Consider the following 20115-nt stretch of genomic DNA (forward strand, 5'->3'; position numbering starts at 1 on the left):
AAATCAACTGCAACAAAAACAAAAATTGACAAATGAGACCTAATTAAACTAAAAAGCTTCTGTATAGCAAAACAGTTAAGAGACAACCTACAGAATGGGAGAAAATATTTGCAAACCATACATCAAACAAAGGTCTAATATTAAGAACGTATAAGGAACTTAAACAATTAACAAGTAAAAAACAACCCCATTAAAAAGAGGGCAGGCTGCACGTAGTGGCTCATGCCCGTAATCCCAGTACTTTGGGAGGCCGAGGTGGGCAGATCACAAGGTCAGGAGTTTGAGACCAGCCCAGTCAGCGTGGTGAAACCACTCTACTAATACAAAAATTAGCCGGGCATGGTGACGGGCGCCTGTGATCAAAGCTACTGGGGAGGCTGAGGGAGTAGAATCGCTTGAACCTGCGAGACGGAGGATGCAGTGAGCCAAGATTGCATGATTGCACTCCAGCCTGGGCAACAGTGCAAAATTCCGTCCAAAAAAAAAGAGGGAAAAGAACATGAAGAGACATTTTTCAAAAGAAGACATACGTACGGCCAACATGTCTATGAAAAAATGCTCAACATCACTGATTAGAGAAATGCAAATCAAAACCACAATGAGATATCATCTCACACCAGTCAGAATGACTATAGGTAAAAAGTAAAAAAAATAATAATAGTAACAGATGCTGACAAAGTTGCAGAGGAAAGGGAATGCTGATACATCACTGGTGGGAATATAAATTAGTTCAGCCATTGTGGAAAACAGTTTGGCAATTTCTCAAAGAACTGAAAACAGAACTACCATTTGACCCAGCAATCCCATTATTGGGTATATACCCAAAGGAATATAAATCATTCTACCATAAAGACACATGTATGCGTATGTTCGCAGTAGCACTATTCACAATAGTAAAGAGAAGGAATCAACCTAAATGCCAATCAACAGTAGAATGGATAAAGAAAATATTCCATATACACCATGGAACATTATACAGCCATAAAAAAGAATGAGATCATGTCCTGTGCAGCAACATGGATGCCACTGGAAGCCATTATCCTAAGCAAACAAACACAGGAAGAGAAAACCAAATAGCGCATGTTCTCATTTGTCATTGGGAACTAAACATTGAGTACATATGAACACAAAGAAGAGAACAGACACCAGCATCTTCTTGAGGATGGAGGGTGGGAGGAGGGAGAGGATCGGAAAACTACCTATTGGGAACCATACTTATACCTGGGTGAGAAAATAATGTGTACACCAAACCCTCATGACATGCAATTTACCTACATAACAAACCTGCAAATGTACCCCTGAACCTAAAATAAAAGTTTTTTTTAAAAAAAAGGTTACTTAAAACAAAACAAGTTACTTTAATAGTAGTACTGTGGAAAACATGTTCTCTATGAATGAACCCTTGCTGGATTGCTGAAAGAGTATACATGCCATATTGACTCTATGTGGCGACGGAAAGACAACAGTCACTTATAACCTCACCAATTACTGCCTAAACATGAAGCCAACTGTATAAAAGGGGTTTGCTGATGACAACAACAAACTGAAAGTGGAAAGGTAAGGCTCAAATATCACAATTTTCTAATATGTATACAACGCTACTATAGACAAAATATATACACATATATATGAACTTGACACTGATCAAAAGGAAGTGAAATCTCCTAAATATTTAGAAAGCACCCTCAAAGTCAATAATTTTTAAGTACTGTCCTCCAAAAAGAAAAAAGAAGCATTTAGAATAAGACTCAAAAATTCCTAAGAAAAACCAAATACTTACAATTTTTCAGCTAGGGAATAATGCAAAAAGACCCTAATTTCAGCTCTTCTACAGTCTTTTCATAAATTGTCCTGTTAGAAACAGAACAGATATGTAGCTATTCTTTAGGGAGAACTTCTCGTTACCCCCAAAGCCCTGAAATAGGTCCTTGATTATGCAAACTGAAAGATCCCCAAGAGAGGCAAGTTAGACTTCCTCCTCATGAGAATGCCAAAAAGACATCTAGTACGGCAGAGCCACAGCCACCATCAAACAAATAGAATCATTCCTTAAACCGATTAAGCATCTCCAAATGAGAAATTCACATTTAGAAACCAAGCTAGTACCTGGGTATACAATTACATGGACCAGTCAAATCTTACAATTCAATTCCACCTTTAAATGACAAATACTGCTCTCTACCTCCCTCATCCTAAGATTCTTTTACCAATCAAAATTTAAAACAAGCATGCCCAGAACAGGTTGTACATTCTCTACCTGAATTTTGGTAGACTTGATCAAATAAGCACATTCCTCACTTCAATTATCAAGAACTCCATGAGTCTAAGAACCACACCTGGGTTTTTTTCACCACTGTAAATTCAGTTCCTGACATGTAAGTAACAGCAAGACTTATTACGTGAAATAAACATAAATTGTCTGCCATTTTTTCATACTGTGGATTAATAATCTTTCTATGGACTCATTTTCTAATCCATAGTTTCCACAATTTTTTTTTTTTTTTCCGAGAGTCTCGCTGTGTCGGCCAGACTGGAGTGCAGTGGCACAATCTTGGCTCACTGCATCCCCCACCTCCTGGGTTCAAGTGATTCTCCTGTCTCAGCCTCCACAGCAGCTGGGGTTACACGCATGTGCCACCACACCCGGCTAATTTTTGTATTTTGAGTAGAGACGAGGTTTCACCACGTTGGTCAGGTTGGTTTCCAACTCCTGACCTCAGGTGATCCGCCTACCTCAGCTTCCCAAAGTGCTGGCATTACAGGTGTGAGCCACCACACCCGGCCTCCACAATTATCTTTTATTGTTGCTGTTTTTAATTCCTACCTGACCTGACTTATAAACATTCAGTATCTTTTGCACGATTCCAATTACTTCATGTTTTCTACCAGCATTTTCCTAAAAAGATTACTTGTGCTATTCCCCTTCTCATCTTTTAAAGATTTTGCACTTATATAGTTTTAATTACAATTACTGTAACCAAGAAATACATGCCTTTTGTATCTTTCCATTAAAATTTTGTTCACTTTTTTTTTTTTTTTTTTTTTAATAGAGACAGGGTCTCATTCAGCCCAGGCTGGAATGCAGTGGTGCTATTTAGGCTCACTGCAATCTCCGCCCCCTGGGGGCTCAAGCACTCCTCCTACCTCAGCCTCCCAGGTAGTTAGGGGATTACAGGTGTACAGCACCACACAAGGCTTTTTTTTTTTTAAGTAGAGGCAAGGCCTTGCTATGTCGCCCAAGCTGGTCTCAAACCCATGAACTCAAAGAATTCTCCTGCCTCAGCCTCCCTGGGATTACAGGCCTGAGTCACTGCGCCTGGCCTGCATTGTCTTCATAACAATTTATATCACACCTTCCATTAAATAAATTAGGATTATATATTACAAACTCATGTTTATACTAGGTATTGTCTTTTAAATAATGGCCATGGTCTTCAATATGGATTTTCGAAAGTGAAAAGGAATTTGCCTCCAAAATTATAATGAAAGAAACAGAGCTAATGATAACATAATATTAAAAAAGTATACACTGTATTAATCTACTTCTTAACCTCAAGACCAGAGAGTTTTTCAAAAATATGTTCTAAAAAAAATCGTAAGTTTAGCAAAAGATTGCTGTAGCTAATGTTAAAGAATCCAAGGAAATCATCTAAATACCTTAACTCCTATTTTACCTAGAAAGATAAATCAAAGTACCAGTCAATCTTGGAGTTATTTAAATCATTACTTGCCTTTAGTTTATCAGGGGATGTGTAAGGAGCTTCAGGAGCATAAATCCTGAAAATATCAGCAAGGCAGCAGGCCACCAGTAAGCGAACATCTTTATCAGGATGCTTGAGAAAAAAATCTGAAGCAAGATGTAAAGCTAGGTTTAAATAAAGCTCCTTTTCTTCTTCAGAGTCCTGGTCCATATCCATAAAAGTTTTCACAACCATCTACACAAAAATAAAAGAATCAAATAATGAAATGCTCCATGTAAAACTACAGCCATGTGAAATAAAGGTCATATTAATTGCTAAGGTTAACTTCAAATGAATATACTTTCATTTTTCTGCAGAAAGTCTCTACTTGAGAGAACACAATCCTTCTAGAACTACAAAGTAAACTTTTCTTTAAAATATTTACTACAATATTTTTTCATTTACCCAAAATATCTGCTAACCAGATTTTTAAAGTTTAAATTGCCCTTATGTAGTAGTCATTATTGGAAGAATTCCAATAGAATATTTATGGAAACTTCAACTGGACTAAAAGGAGTAAGTCCTTAAGAATACCATCTTTTTTAAAAATAATATTTCTAATCCTTTCACGAGAAGAAAAAGTATATGCCTAAAGAAAACCCTAAGATGACAATTTAATTTTCCATTTAAGCCATTAAACCACTCCAGTCACATGGTTTTATTTAAGAAAGGATGTCAAAGATGCATCCCTAAACACTGAAAAGTTATTATGAAGTATCTACCATAGCATCCAACAAAATATTTCTTGTGTAGCAGTAAAAGAGAATATGATATAGATAATTCATTAATTCAGTGGCACATGTGAGTTAAGCCAAAGGAAGCTAAAAGAAATGGTTCTTTTTTCAAAAATACTTCTATAAAAGGTGAATAGAAAATAGAATGGTACACCATGAATTCTGAGAAGAGCTTTCACTGATTTCAAAATTAGTAATTACAATGATGATCTCAGTCTGCACTATTCCTACTTCAGATGAAACAAAATTGCCTAACTTGACAGGAACTGACATTTAAATACAACTCCAATGGAAAGGTGACCATCCAGCATCCACTAGGTGGTGCTGCAAATATTAGGCAACAAGTGTGGCTGGCCACAAGGTATCAATGCTAAATGTCTTGGTCCTTTATGCTGCAAGGATTTCCACTTGCCATCCAGCTAGACTTCTGAGTAATAAACGGCTCAATTTCTAATGAATTCTCAGAGCAGCTGTGGAAAACACTGTTCCTCACAGAGCAAACTCTCAGTTCTATTATGCCAGATACCAGAACCAACCCCATCTCTACAAAAACCAACAGTAGACTAATCCTTCCAACCTGGCATTACATTTAGATTAAGGGTATGGTGTCCAGGTCTTTTAACTTTTTTATTTTATCACTTTTAAGATTTATGCTTTGATTACCTATGTGTTTAGGAAAAACCACAAAGGGTAAAAAAAAACTGCGTGCATGGAACTGTTTATTTCTGTAGATCTCTTAACAAAAGGTAAGAGATTAAACATATTTTGAACAAAATGTTACCGGAAAAAAATAAATTTTATAAACAGTGTCGCCTTATATGTTAACAAATTGTTATAATGTATAAAACTTACTTGGGTATTTGTACATATCATCCCATATAATTTTTTTATATTTTTCTAAGAAGGAGGATGCTAAAAATAGGAAGTATAAATTAGGAAAATAAATGAGAAAAAAAGTATAACCGGATTGCTGCCAGACATAAATGTCTACAAAATAACGAAAGCATATTACAAACACTAAATATGAGTACTCAGGCAATCATTCCAACAACAATAACCACAAAGTTTTGTTCAAGGTCCAGAAAATGGGAATTCCTCTGTACTGTCTACAACTCAAATGTACTATAAAACTCATTAATAACTCATGACTCCTCCAAATTAGAAAAGAAATCTGAGAAAGTAACATTTCTAAAACACACTAATGCTAATCGGTTTAAGTGTAGGCTCTGAGTTCAAGATTAGTTTCTCAACAAACAACAGGAATGCTCATTTATTCTTAGTATAAACAAATATAAGGTAATAAACGTATTAGTTTCTCAAAAAATGCAACAGGTCAAGAGAAGGTAAATACATAGAAAATGAAGCATGTCATATATAGAAGGGATTTATAGCTTGACTATTCTTAATAAAATATACACCAGTTCCCAACTAGATAAAATATCCACCTAATAGTAAATTTAATCTGCTCAAAGATGATTTTCCTTTGAATAAATATCTGATGTCTGACATTCTAATACTTGAGATATAAACATATATATGTACAATATTAAGACTTTACGTGAAATTTATGACAGAATTAGCATCTTTTTCTCCTTATAAAAATTGCTATACACCATGTAGCAATAAAGAACAATATTTGTTTTTAAGGCCCTGGATCTTCAATGATTAATTTAGAAACATTTTTCAGCCCTGACATCCAGGTAAATAATAATATATCAAGGAACATAAATATCTAGGTAGATACAACCTCGATCAGAAAAACTCAAAAATAAAGACCATCTAAACTAACTGATAGACCAACTTAACATTCTCCTTGGACACTACGCTCCTTTACCATTTTAACAATTACAGCGATCACCACAACCCTAAAGGAAAAGGTGAAAATATTATTCAAATACATATGAAGAGGCCCTAGCCTCATCCACAGAAGTTCACCACCAATCTTGATTCATTACTGTATGTCAGAAGCAAAGGGAGAAGCTAAAAGTGAGGCCCTTTGACCTACTTTGAAAATAACTTATAAGAAAGTAGTACACAGCCTAATTACTCAGTATAAAGATTTAAAACTCCGTTAAAGTGGTTGTCTTTAGAAACTATACAGGAGAAAGGAGACAACATTGTATAGACAATAAGGAATATGAGTATTGTAGACTTGTTCTTTATACCCAAATATAGAAGATCCTAGAAAATCTAAGCTTCACGTTTCTAACTGCTGTCCCATTAATCACAGCCAAATCCCCACTATTCCTTACATACTCTACTCCCTTAGATCTTTCCTACGTCATTTGCTGCTTTGCTTTGCTTTTTCAAGTTACCCTAACAAGATCTATTATAGCCCCATGTGATTTCCACAAGGGACCTCCGCCCTACACAGATGTCCAAAAGAACATAATTTTACTTACCTTTAATCGTCTCACCATCTCCTCTTTAGATATTTTATCTGAGATTTCCTTGACCCCAGGTGGGTATGTAATTTTTCCATCATTGGTCCTAGTCTTTGAATGAGCCATGACAGAAATATTTCTACCCCTAAAACAAGAAAACTATTAGATGCAAACCAAAAAATAGATACAAACATTCTTAACATAAATGGTAACCTTCCCCGCCAACCAAAATTTATAACTATCTCCTAATGTACAGTAATTTACCATTTAATGAAAATCACTCTATTGAACATTTCCCAAAATTATTTTTAGAAAACAAAACTTATTTTTACTGTCATTTCCTCAGTGGAAAGCTTTGTTATTTGCCCTAACCCTCCAACTAAAAATAATAATAATAGTAAGCTACAGAAAAAGAATAAAAAATAAATACTTTTTAAAAGCACCACAAAGTACTCAAACTAAAACCTAAGAGAAAATAGGAATCCAGGGAAGTAAGTGGAAACAACTGGGACATTATAGCTACTTACACTCTGAAAGCATCTGTCAATTCTGACAAATGTGGGATTCAGTTTTGATGGTCTTATAGGGCCAGGGGAACAGAAGTATATCTGCACCTATCAAGGCAGACAGTCAAACAGGAAACTCTCCTGACATTAATGTAGGCCACCATCCTACCCAAAGAAGATACACCTGCAAAGGAGAAGGTAAACTAGAAATGAACACCTCTCTTCCTCAGCCCCATCCGCCTGGAGGGAACCGCTGAGAAGGCTGCTTTGGTGCCAAACAGAGAAGGGCAACACGAATACAGAGAAGGAATAGGTAATTAGTTTTGGCCATGGACCTGCACACTTGTTGGGGTTGACATGACCTAAGTGGCCCAGAGAATCTCAAAACATGCACCCAAGAGACTCCCGGTTAATATAGTCCCAAGCACCTAACATAGGTAAATCCAAGTCCTGCCTAGAGAAGGGTGCCTTCATCCTAAATATCAAAGAATCCCCACTATAATGTTCCCAGAACAATGAGCAGTATCAAGTCAAAAATAACCAAGCAACTACGAGGGAGAACCAGCAGAAATACCAGATAACAGAAAGAGACTCACAATTTTTGACAGTATAACTATCAAAGATTGTAAAACTATTATAATCTTAAAGAAATAAAAGACAATTTCAAAAATATCTACAGGAAACAAAAAAAAATTATAAAGACTAAATTAGAAGATTTTTTTTAAATAGAACTTCTAAAAATGAAAAAATACAATTCCTGAAATTGAAAACTCAACAGGTCAATGTATTCGCACACATGGAAAAACCATTAAAGGCCAGGTGGGATTGCTCACGCCTGGAATTTCAGCACTTTTGGAGGCTGAGGCAGGCAGATCACTTGAGCTCCGAAGTTTAAGACCAGCCTGGGTAACATGGCAAAACCCCACCTCTACAAAAAATACAAAAATCAGCCAGGCATGATGGCACACCCCTGTAGTCCCAGCTACTCAGGAGGCTGCACTAGGAGAACTGCTTGACCTCGGAGGTGGTGGTTGCAGTGAGCTGAGATTGCGCCACTGCATTCCACCTGCATCCAAAAAAAAAAAAATGAAGTGAAAGAAAGGTCAGAAGAAATTATCCGGAGTGCAACACAGTGAAACATACAACTGAAATACATAAGGATAGAAAGGCCTAAATGTAGCCTACAATTCATGGAAGTTATAGAGAGAAGAATGAGAGATACATTCATGAGAGTACCAGAAGGACTAGATTGAAGCAGAGGTCAAATACCTACAGAGAATATCATAAAATACCAACCTACAAATTCAATAAGCCAAACAGGATTAAATTTAAAATAATAATAACTCCAGAAAACAAACAAAATTTAGAGCACACACAGTACCTTGAAAAGAATAGCATATAAACAGGTGACTTCTCAACATCAACGACGTAAGCCAGAAGACAGCAAAATGTTATCTTCAAAGCGGAGAAAGAATATAATTGCAAATCTAAAGTTTACAACCAAGAAGTATAATTTTTAAGTACAGAGTAAAACAAGGACAAATTAGCCAAATGAAAACTAAGATGTGTATTTATATATAAAGTACCTACAACATTGTTTAGCACACACTAAGTACTATATGTGTATGTAATATACACAATCAGGTTAAAAGAAAAATATTTTTAAATTTCAATAAAAACACCTTAAAAGACAATGAAAAATGTGGATACATGTTGAAAGTAAAAGGATGGAAAAATATGTCATGCAAACACTAAAACCAGTTAAGCTAAACATCAAGTTAAAAAAAAAAAAGATAAATAGGCCCCAGATTCACTCTGTGGTATTTACTCAATAGAAACGTATAGTTTGTCCACCATAAGACATATAAAAAAACGTTCACAGCAATACCATTCAGTTGCCAAAACAGAAAACACAATGACCATCAACATCAGAATTAACAGCAACTTGTAGTATAGTCACACAATGGGGGAAAAAAAAACAGCCATGAGAGTGAACAAATCATTGCCTCACACAATAATATGGATTAACATTACAAACATCTGGATGGGCATGATGGTTCACACCTGTAATCCCAGCATTTGGGAAGGCTAAGGCAGGTGGATGACTTGAGCCCAGGAGTTTAAGAACAGCCTGGGCAATACAGTGAGACCTCATCTATACAAAAAATAAAGATAAATTAGCCAAGCCTGGTGGTGTGCACCTGTGGTCCCAGCTACCCAGGAAGCTGAGGTGAAAGTCCTGCTTAAGCCCAGGAAGTCAAAGCCACAATAAGCCAAGATCACACTACTGCACTCAAGCTTGAGTGACAGAGCAGACTCCATCTCAACACACACCACATACCCACACACCCACACACGCACCCACACACACACACACACCAAAGTGAAAGAAGCCAGACAGAAAACACTACATAAGAGTATGATTACATTTTTATAAGCTCAAAAATAGAGAAACCTAATCTATGATGGTAAAAGTCAGGACAGTGATGTTTTGGGGGACAAACGTTAACGGAAGGACGGGTGAAAAGATAGTTCGGAGATGCTAGTTACGCAAGTATTTTCACTTTGTGTAAAGTCACAGAGCTAAAGACATAAGTTTTGCACTTTTCTGAACGTATGTTATACTTCAACAAAAAGTTTAACAAAACAGATAACAAGAAAAGCTCCAGACATTTAAATTTTTTAAAGCACTTCTTAATAATCAATGAATCAAAAGAAAACAAGTGTAGGATCAACAAAGTCAAAAAATCACAGGCTAATCTTATAAATTTGATAATATAACATTTGAAAATGTAGATAAAACTGAGAAACTACATCTTATTACCAAAACCAACTCAAGAAAGAAAAAAAGAAAAAAAAAACATTAAGAAAAAAAATCAATCAACAGATCTTTCCACAAGGAAAAATATCCAAGTCTAGATGGCTTTACTAGTGAGTCCTGCCAAATAAAGGAAGAAATATTTCCCATGTCATACAAATAGTTCCAAGAAATGAAAAACAAGGGAATCCTTCCCAACTAATTGTAAGCAACTAATTAGCATAACTCTGACAACAAAACCCAATGAGAACAATCACAGGCGAGGCACAATGGCTCCTGTCTGTGATCCCAGCACTTTGGGAGGCTGAGGCAGAAAGACTGCTTAAAACCAGGAGTTCAAGATCAGCCAGGGCAACAAAACGAGACCTTGCTTCTACCAAAAAATTAAAAGGAATAAAAAATTAGCCAAGCTGAGGTGACAGGATCACTTGAGCCCAGGAGTTCAAGGATGCAGTGAGCTACGATTGTGCCACTGCACTCCAGCCTAGGCAACAGAGTGAGAGTCCATATCTGAAAAAAGGAAAACAGAAAAGAACAATCACAGAAAATAAATCACAGACAAATCTTAATCATAAATGCAAAACTCCTAAACAAAACATTAGGAAACCAAATGCAGCACTATATTCTTATGTGTTTATCCTGGGAAGGCAAGGTTAAATTCATCACAGCAACAGGCTTAAAAAGAAAATCCCATTTAAATTATATACTAAACTGATTTTTTTTCAAATCTCAATAAATTAAGAAAAATTTGGTAAAATTCAACAACTCATGACTGTAAAACAAAAACGAAACAAGAAACAAGTTTAGTAAACTAAGAACTGGGTGAAAGCTTCCTTTATCTGAGAAGAGCAGGGTGCTATGAACACCCTACAGCATAAATAATGTTTATTGACAATCCACTGAAAGCTTTGTGTTCAGGAACTACAGGAACATACCTACTATTGTCACATTTTTTTAAAATTTGACACTGCAATAAAGATGCTAACCAACAAAGAAGGCAAAGAAAAAGAAATAAAGGGTATAAGGATTTAAAATGAACCAGTCATTATTCACAGATGATATGTTTCTGTACATAAAAACTTCAAAAGGATTTACAGATAAACTGTGAATTATTAAGACTGAGTTTAGCAAGGATGAAAAGTAAAAACATCAATATATAGATGTTCCTCAACTTACAATAAGGTTAGGTCCCAATAAACCCACTGTAAATTTAAAATATCATTAAGCCAAAAGTGTGTTTCTATCATATGTCAAGAAGCATACCAAATGTGTATTGCTTTCACACCATCATAAAGTCAAAAAATTGTAAGCCAAACCATCATAAGTCAGGGACATCCAGAACAAGCATAAGTCACCAACAGGTAACAACAGGTAACACAAATACTTAATGGTAAAAGACTAAATGCTTCCCCTTTAAGATCAGAAACAAAGAAAGGATGTCTACTCTCAGCACTTTTATTCAACACAATGTTAGAAGCCCTAGGCAGCACACAAAGAAACAGAAAATAAAAAGCACACATACTGGAAAAGAAACTGTCCCTACATCCAGACAACATGATTGTCTACACAGAAGATGCCAAAGGAATCTACAAAAAAATAAACTACTAGTTCATCAAGGTTGCAGGATACAAGATTAACATCCAAAAATCTGTATTCCTCCTGTACACAGTCATACATCACTTAATGATGGGGTACATTCTGATAAATACATTGTTGGGGAATTTTATTGTTGTGCAAACATCATACAGTGTACTTACACAAACCTAAATGGAACAGACTACTACATACCTAGGCTATATGGTATGGCCTATTGCTCCAAGGCTACAAACCTGTACAGCATGTTACTGTACTGAACACTGTAAGCAACCGTAACACAATGGTAAGTATTTGTGTATCTAAATATATCTAAACATAGAAAAGGTACAGTACAAACACAGTATTGTAAGTTTATGGAACCACCATTATATATGCAGCCCGTCACTGACAGAGAAGTTGTGTGGTACGCAACTGTATATGAAAAAAAGTGGTAGGGATGATGGTTAGGAAAGAACAGAAAGAATACAACAAAAAGTTCAGAGGACACTTTCATATCTATGTTTTTTTAAAAAGGACACTGTACCTATATTTCACACCATACACAAAATGAATTCCAGGTACAGTAACAACCTAAATATAGAGGCAAAGTGTTAAAAGCTTTTAGAATATGATAGAAGAGAATAGCTGCATGACTTCAGGTTAGGAAAAACACTATCTAGCAAGAACTAAGTTCATAGTTACATTCCTTCAACCAAAGAAGATACTCAGCAAATGCCTAGGACAAAGCACTCCAGGGAAAGATTGATAAATTTGATAGGTTTCTCTTCCACTGAGTCTAGAGTGGAAGAAAGTCTCCCTGCCTTATCTCAGAGACAAAAGCTGTTCATCATTCATAAAAACAAATACATGAATATGGCCACAGACCACAGAGTGACCCTGTAAAATATACTCATCCATGTAGTCAAAAATTCATCAAGCGCCTCATATGCAGAACACAACAGCAGAAACTACAGAGCAAAACGAGTAAAATGGGTCTCAAAAATCCATGAAAAGAAACAGACATTCCCCTAAATAAGTGAATCACAGTTGATTCTGAAATTATCCTAACAGAAATAAACAAGAAGCTTGGAAAAAATAAGACTGAAAGAAAGACCACTTCTGTTAAGTGGACAGGGGTAAAGTGGTAATAATACAGAGAATAAAAAGACAGAAAAAAACATTCTCAATAAATCTCAGAGAGCAAATTTCAGTTACTGTCCCAGAAGTGTGACTGAAGGAGAAAGTGGAAGGAAGTAAAAGGAGCTAAGACGGAAAAAATCAGAGATAATAAAGAGGGAGGTTACTCAATTTGCACTTCAGTCTTATAAACAGCATCGTAAGGAAAGGTTTGAAACACCTCCGTGAATATACACAGGTTGTTTTTCCTCCAAGTAAAACATACTGGCCCTTGTCTACTAAGCAAACTCTATAGACCTTAAAGTCTCATTTTAACTTTTCCTGACCTCAACCAGGCAGAGCCAGGCTCCTCCCCTACAGCTAGTCACACTTTGAACCTACTACAATTAGCATTGATCACATTGTATCTATTGTACTTATTTCTATCTTTGTCTCTCCCACTAGACTGTAAGCTCCTTAAGAAAAGTAGAGTATAACATTTATGCTAGCATCTAACACATATAATAGCTACTATTAGTAGTAGGCACTCAGGAAATACTGAATGAATGACCAGAACTATTCGAAGAAATTACGGTTACAACAAAAAGTAGAGCTAGACATAGGAGAAACTAAAACTAGTTAGAAAACTACTGCAAAATTCCAAGAAAGAAGTAATGAGGAACTGACTGTGGGCAATGACTACAAAACAAGAAAACTGATTCAAAGACTTATGAATGATTATACCAGAGAAGCAGAAGATGATTATAAGATCCAAAACCTTTGCTCCTAGAAAGCCATTTATTTAAATATTTATTGAGAATTTACTTGGTGCAATATACTAAGTACTAGGGATGCAATGATGAGCAAATCTACAAGAAAGGGCTCTGTCCTCGTTGTAATGGAGATGGGGGAAACCCCAGAGAGAGATTAAGTCTTGAGAGAAATAAACTTTGCTCTAGAAGGCAACTGTAGATTATACATCTAAAGTTCCAGAAAAAACGTCTAAACTGAGAAAATATTTTAGTTCATGCTTTATGAGTTTACAAGAGGAGTAAAGAAAATGAGTAGGGTGAGCTGAGATACCAACACTAAACCTTAATGAAATACCTATAGTGATTGGGGTGGTGAGAGCCCACAGGGGAGATAAAGAAGGAAAACAAAAGAAAGTCAAGAAAATGACTTTAGAAAAATGAGAGTAAATGTTACAAAAATCTAGGGAAAAAATGTTTGAAAATGAAGGGGTGATATATAGTGATACTACAAAAACCTAGGCAAAAAAAGTTTGAAGATGAAGGGTTGATATACAGTGATTACCCTTGGTGAAAACATACAAAATGACCTCAGCAAATATTCTCTTGAACTTGACAGGATGATCTTTGAGAAAAAAGTGTCCAGAAAATGATGGGAAAGAATACCAAATTGCGAGATAAGAAAAAGGTGAAAAGAAAAAAGAGGAAGCAGAAAAGGAGCAATGCAGAAGAAGAGGGTATCATTAAGTCAATGAAAAGCAGTTATTGATACAGAGTTGCTCCTTAAACAGAAAGTCAAATAAATGATCTGACATATCCTTTCATCTTTGGGGAATCTCAACTATTCACCACTAAGGTAGAGCAAACAAAAAATGAAAAATAACTGCACTTCGAAAATAGTTATATAAAGCTGACCTGTATCAGACTCCATTTTATAAACTATGGTATATTACAGAACAATGTGCTGATTTATCCATTTCTCCATTTAAAAAATACAAACTTGAAATTTACCACCATTTTACAGTAAAACTATAACCTAGAATTTCTCTTCTTTCAAAGGGTTATTTGAAACAAGCATTTTCAGAAAACAGTTCAGTTCAAAAATTATATGCATATTATTATATTTACATTTTTATGTTCAGTATGAACAGTAAGCATAAGAAAATATTCTAATACTAGGCCACGCACAGTGGCTCACACCTGTAATCTCAGCACTTTGGGAGGCCAAAGTGGGCAGATCACCTGAGGTCAGGGGTTCGAGACTAGCTAGGACAACATGGCGAAACCCCGTCTCTACTAAATATACAAATATTAGCTGGGCATGGTGGCGCATGCCTGTAGTCCCAGCTACTCAGGAGGCTGAGGCCAGAGACTCACTTGAACCCGGGAGGTGGAGGGTGCAGTGAGCTGAGATCATGCCATTGCACTCCAGCCTGGGTGACAGAGCAAGATTCCATTTCAAAAAAAAAAAAAGAAAAGAAAATATTCTAATACTAAAGATATTTTTTAAAGTTCAAATAAAATGATCATTAAAGGAAATATATGAGAATCTTTTAATCACACTGAGTACCAGGAAGAAATATCAATGAAATATTCATTCTTTAATATTATCAGACGTAAACCAATGTTCATAAATGTAACGAAACAAGAGACTGTAGTAAAAAATATGTAAGAGATTCTCACTGAATGGAAAAGGAAAACAAAGTACTGACTAAAGAGCAAGAGCACTCATAAAAATAAGCAATCCTATTTTTTAGTTGATTTAGGCATCCAAATCAACAAATAAAGACCAGCATCTGCCAGTTTCATGTTGATTTTTCTTAAAAATTCACAGTGTAACATTAAATTCACAGCCACAGAAATCAAATCAAATCACTACTAGAATCCGTACTTGGCCATGTTAACTAAAAGCTGTTTTTCCTTCTGGGATTTTACTCCAGGTTTGAGGTGGAATTCAAAGGAAAACATAAGATTTTGTGAAAAGTCTGATATAACTGCAAAAGGCAGTCTTCTCCACAACTGCTACCTCTTACAACCAGCAGATGGTGCCCTCCATAAAGACAACTCTTTAGTACACAATAATTAAACAGTCTAAAAAGTTAGGCTTATTCTTGTTGAGGGACAACCAAAAATCTAATGGGAGTTTTTCCTAAGAGACAAGAGACTAAGTAAATTATGCTATTCTCCTCTAAGCATATAACTTGAAGGCCATGTTTACATATTTTCCAATTGTTTAAACAAAAAGCTGCTTTTTTCAACATACAATTTTTTGACTAATCTACCATGCAACTTGAATTAATCTTTATTAATTCAAAATAAGTGTATTTATGTTATTCCTTATTTGTTCTGGTAAAACAGAGTAACGGTGAATACATTAGGAAGTTCTTTTAGAAACTGGACCCTTTCTCTGAATATATATTTTTCCTAATGTTTATTTGTAAAGGGCAAACATGGTCACTTGCCTATATCATTTTTTAAGGACCATCAATGCTATGGAAGACAGTAAAGTTTAACTGGCTCAAACAGAAAAGGAGCCCCAGGCCCTGGAATATCTCAACCTGCATCAGTTTCTAACAGGACAGAAAGTGTTCTGTTAAATCTCTTTAAAGTAATTATTGTATATTAATAGTGATAATATCTCTCATTTATTGAATGATTAGTATTTCTCTGGTCAGTAGTCAACTCAATATCCCATTGTGGGGGGTGGGGGAACGGATAAAATTACAAATTTTTCTATTCACGTTAAATCTCCAAAACACATTCTTGCACAACGCCCCCCCCACCCCCCACTTAGACTGCTGCCTCTTCATTGAGAAAACAGAAGCACCATCAAACAGAAACTTCCTCAGCCTCTTATCACCCAATTTACATGCCTATGTACATTTGCACCCATTCCCTCCCTTCTCTCCTTCCCCCTTCCTTCCTTCCCTCTTTCCTAATACCACAAAGGAAATAGCCCTCCTTACATCAAAACACTAGCCCCTTCATAAGCACGCAAAATCCCATCCTCTGCTCAGAGACTTTTATTTGATTAGTTATCTCCTCTTTCCCCTGTACCAGCACCCTCTATGTCTACTAGATACTTTCTCTCAGCATTCAAATATATTCTGTTATTGGATGGATGGAAGGCATTCAGGCAGAAAGGGAAAGAAAATACAACATACCTGCTTAGACTACAAATACCTCCCCGGCCTCAGCTATTGTCCTCTATCCCAAATTACCTTCACAGAGTAATTACTCTCAAAGAGTAATCTATACTATCTACTTTCAATTCCCATTCACTATTCATACTAATCTAGTCTAGCTTCCAAACAGTTCCCCACCCCCACACTCCGCCCCAAAAAATGCTTTTGCTGCAGTCACTGTAGCAGATTGCAAAAAATGACAACAAATTTTTCCATTCCTTCTATCTACACCCTTACAATGTGACTTTGTTGCTCCTCCCATCAAGAAATAAAAGTGTTTTTTCAGACCTAGAATCTGAGATGGCATTATGACTCTTTTGGGCAATGGGACATTGAGAAGTTTAGTGTTTGTGCTCTGGGTTAGCTTACCTACTGCTCTTGGAATTCTGCTATGGAGATGTCGGCAAGTCCAAGCTACCCCAATGGAATATTAGAACGTATACGTACAGAGGCACACTGTCCGAGCCATGGTCATCATGAACAAGCCAGCCCTAGCCAAATCACCAGGTGACCACAGAGGCGTATCTGTAGATGCATAAGCAACCCCAGATAAAATCAGCTAAGCCTCGCCCAATCAGTAGAACCACCCAGGTAAGCCAAACCCAAATTGCCAATATACACAATTGGGAACAGTTGTTTTCAGTAATTAAGTCTTCGGGTGATTTGTTATGCAGTAAAAGCTAACTAAAAGTCATCAGTTGACCTCTAGGTTGCCAATCAAGTGAACACTTTTCTAACCCTTATTTTATTCATCTCAGCAGTATGATATACAATTGACCACTGCCTCTTCCTTGAAACATTACTTCCTTTTGTTTCTACTAGTAACACTTTGCCTTTTCCTGATTTTTTTCCTACCTTACTGGTTATTCCTGTCTCCTTTGTAGACTTCTCTTCTACTCAATCCCCAAATATCAGTAACTCATCAGAGCTCAATTCTCTTTTTACTGTTTATGTTTTTCTCCCAAGGCTATTGCCCTAAGCTTTAATACCTACTCCATAAAGACCTCTCTTTTCAACTCTAGTCCGCATATACAACTGTCTACTTAACATTTCCACTTGGGTATTCTCAAAGATACTGTCAACTCAAGATACTCTAAACAAAATGTCTCCCAATTTTTTTCTCCCTCCAAAAAAAATCCTCATTCTTCATTCCTTTCCCTCTCCAGTGTGTGTTGCCTTCATGTACCCATTTCTTCCTCACAGTTTTCTGGGAATGAAGCTTGGCAATTCCCTTTCAACATTTACAATCAACAATCAAGTCCTGTAAATGCTACCATGCAAAATGTAAATGAAATCAATCCTTATTTAGCCATTACTTCACCACAACACAAATCTATGCCACATCCAATTCATTCTTCAGAGAGCAACCAGAATGATCTTAAGAAGCTAATCTCTTCATATCACTGCTTTACTTAGAATTCTTAAATAAGTTCCCACTGCCCTTCGAATAAGTTCCAAATATACTAATCTGACCATTTGCTCATTACACTCCAGTCACATCTCTATTCCTTGAAGACACTAAACCAAGATCCTTCTGTCTCAGGGTGTGCTATTCCTTCTGCTTCAAGAAACTTTTTCTCCTCTCTAGCCCTCATGCCTGGCTAACACTGCTCTTTCAAGTCTCACCTGTCAATCAGGGAAGCTGTCCCAAATCTACTCAGTCTAAATAAAATCTCTACTACATGCTGTCACACCACCCCTACACTTTTCCTTCAAAGAATTTATCATAAATGTAAATATAAATTCTCTAATGTGTTTCCTCTTCTGAACTGCATACTATATGACAAAAGTTTAGGGATCCTAATTTGTTCACTGCTACACACCTAATGCATAACACAATGCTGGTTAAAAAGCAAAAGCTGAATAAATGTTCTTACTAAGATGAACTACATAATTTGCCCATTTATAAATGGGAAAACTGAGGTTCAAAGAGGTTAAATAACTATGCTAAAGTTATCAACAACTTAACTTAAAATGAGCCACATCTGATTCCCAAAGCCTATGCCCTTAACCTAATGGTTTTCCATCTCTGGCACACTGTTGAATCCTCTAATAATCAGACCCAAACACTTCCATATTAAAAAAGCTCCATGAGGAAATTTACATACCAACTTTAGTAACAAATGCCTTACCATTACAATATAGTGCCAATTCTGTCTACTATCCCTGTACACATTTCTCATACTTTATATACGTAAGCATGGCAGCTTTAATTTTTGAAATACAGATCATGGTTTTCAAAGCTCTCTCATGCACACATTTTCCTTCAAAATTCTATGAAAGTAGGAATTATCCCTATTTTACAGAAATGAAGTTCAGAAAGCTGAGGAACTTGCATACAGTCACCCTGTAGTAAGTGGCAGAGCAATGACAAGAGGCCAAATTTTCTCGTTTTACTTCAGGCTCTTAGGGAACACTGAATTGGAAATTAAGAGTCAAAATACTAGGCCAGGCGCCGTGGCTCACGCCTGTAATCCCAGCACTTTGGGAGGCTGAGACAGGTGGATCACAAGGTCAGGAGATCTAAGACCATCCTGGCTAACATGATGAAATCCTATCTCTACTAAAAACACAAAAAATTAGCCGGGCGCGGTGGCTCCCAGCACTTTGGGAGGCTGAGACGGGCGGATCACGAGGTCAGGAGATCGAGACCATCCTGGCTAACACGGTGAAACCCCGTCTCTACTAAAAAATACAAAAAACTAGCCGGACGAGGTGGCGGGCGCCTGTAGTCCCAGCTACTTGGGAGGCTGAGGCAGGAGAATGGCGTAAACCCGGGAGGCGGAGCTTGCAGTGAGCTGAGATCCGGCCACTGCACTCCAGCCCGGGTGACAGAGCAAGACTCCGTCTCAAAAAAAAAAAAAAAACACAAAAAATTAGCCAGGCATGGTGGCAGGCGCCTGTAGTCCCAGCTACTCGGGAGGCTGAGGCAGGAGAATGGCGTGAACCCGGAAGGCGTAGCTTGCAGTGAGCAGAGATCGCGCCACTGCACACCAGCCCGGGCAACAGAGCGAGACTGTCTCAAAAAAAAAAAAAAAGAATGAGAATACTAAAAAATCAGAGCAAACTGAACAGAAACAAAAATGTTAGCCCATCCAGAAACTCAAGGGACAAAGATATTTTATAGTTTAGAAGAGTACAATGGCACTAATTAACAAGACAGGCCAGGCAGGGCACAGTGGCTCACACCTGTAATTCCAGCACTTTGGGAGGCCGAGGCAGGTGGCTCACGAGGTCAAGAAATCAAGACCATCCTAGCCAACATGGTGAAACCCCGTCTCTACTAAAAATACAAAAACTAGCTGGTG

The 20115-nt window shown here is 36.8% G+C and overlaps 1 protein-coding gene across 1 annotated transcript in view; it reads right to left on the bottom strand.

The window, feature by feature from the left end:
• Positions 1 to 20115, bottom strand: part of PDS5B (PDS5 cohesin associated factor B) — a 183313-nt gene that overhangs the window by 117021 nt on the left and 46177 nt on the right. The window contains exons 2-3 of the mRNA XM_011946898.1: positions 6877 to 7003; positions 3732 to 3935 (exon numbers count right to left, since the gene is read on the bottom strand). Coding sequence (XP_011802288.1) covers positions 3732 to 3935; positions 6877 to 6984 — 312 coding nt within the window. The 5' untranslated portion in view covers positions 6985 to 7003. The remainder of the gene's footprint in view (positions 1 to 3731; positions 3936 to 6876; positions 7004 to 20115) is intronic.

Source organism: Colobus angolensis, unplaced genomic scaffold, assembly GCF_000951035.1.
Source record: "Colobus angolensis palliatus isolate OR3802 unplaced genomic scaffold, Cang.pa_1.0 Scaffold255, whole genome shotgun sequence".
Classification (NCBI taxonomy): Eukaryota; Metazoa; Chordata; class Mammalia; order Primates; family Cercopithecidae; genus Colobus; species Colobus angolensis.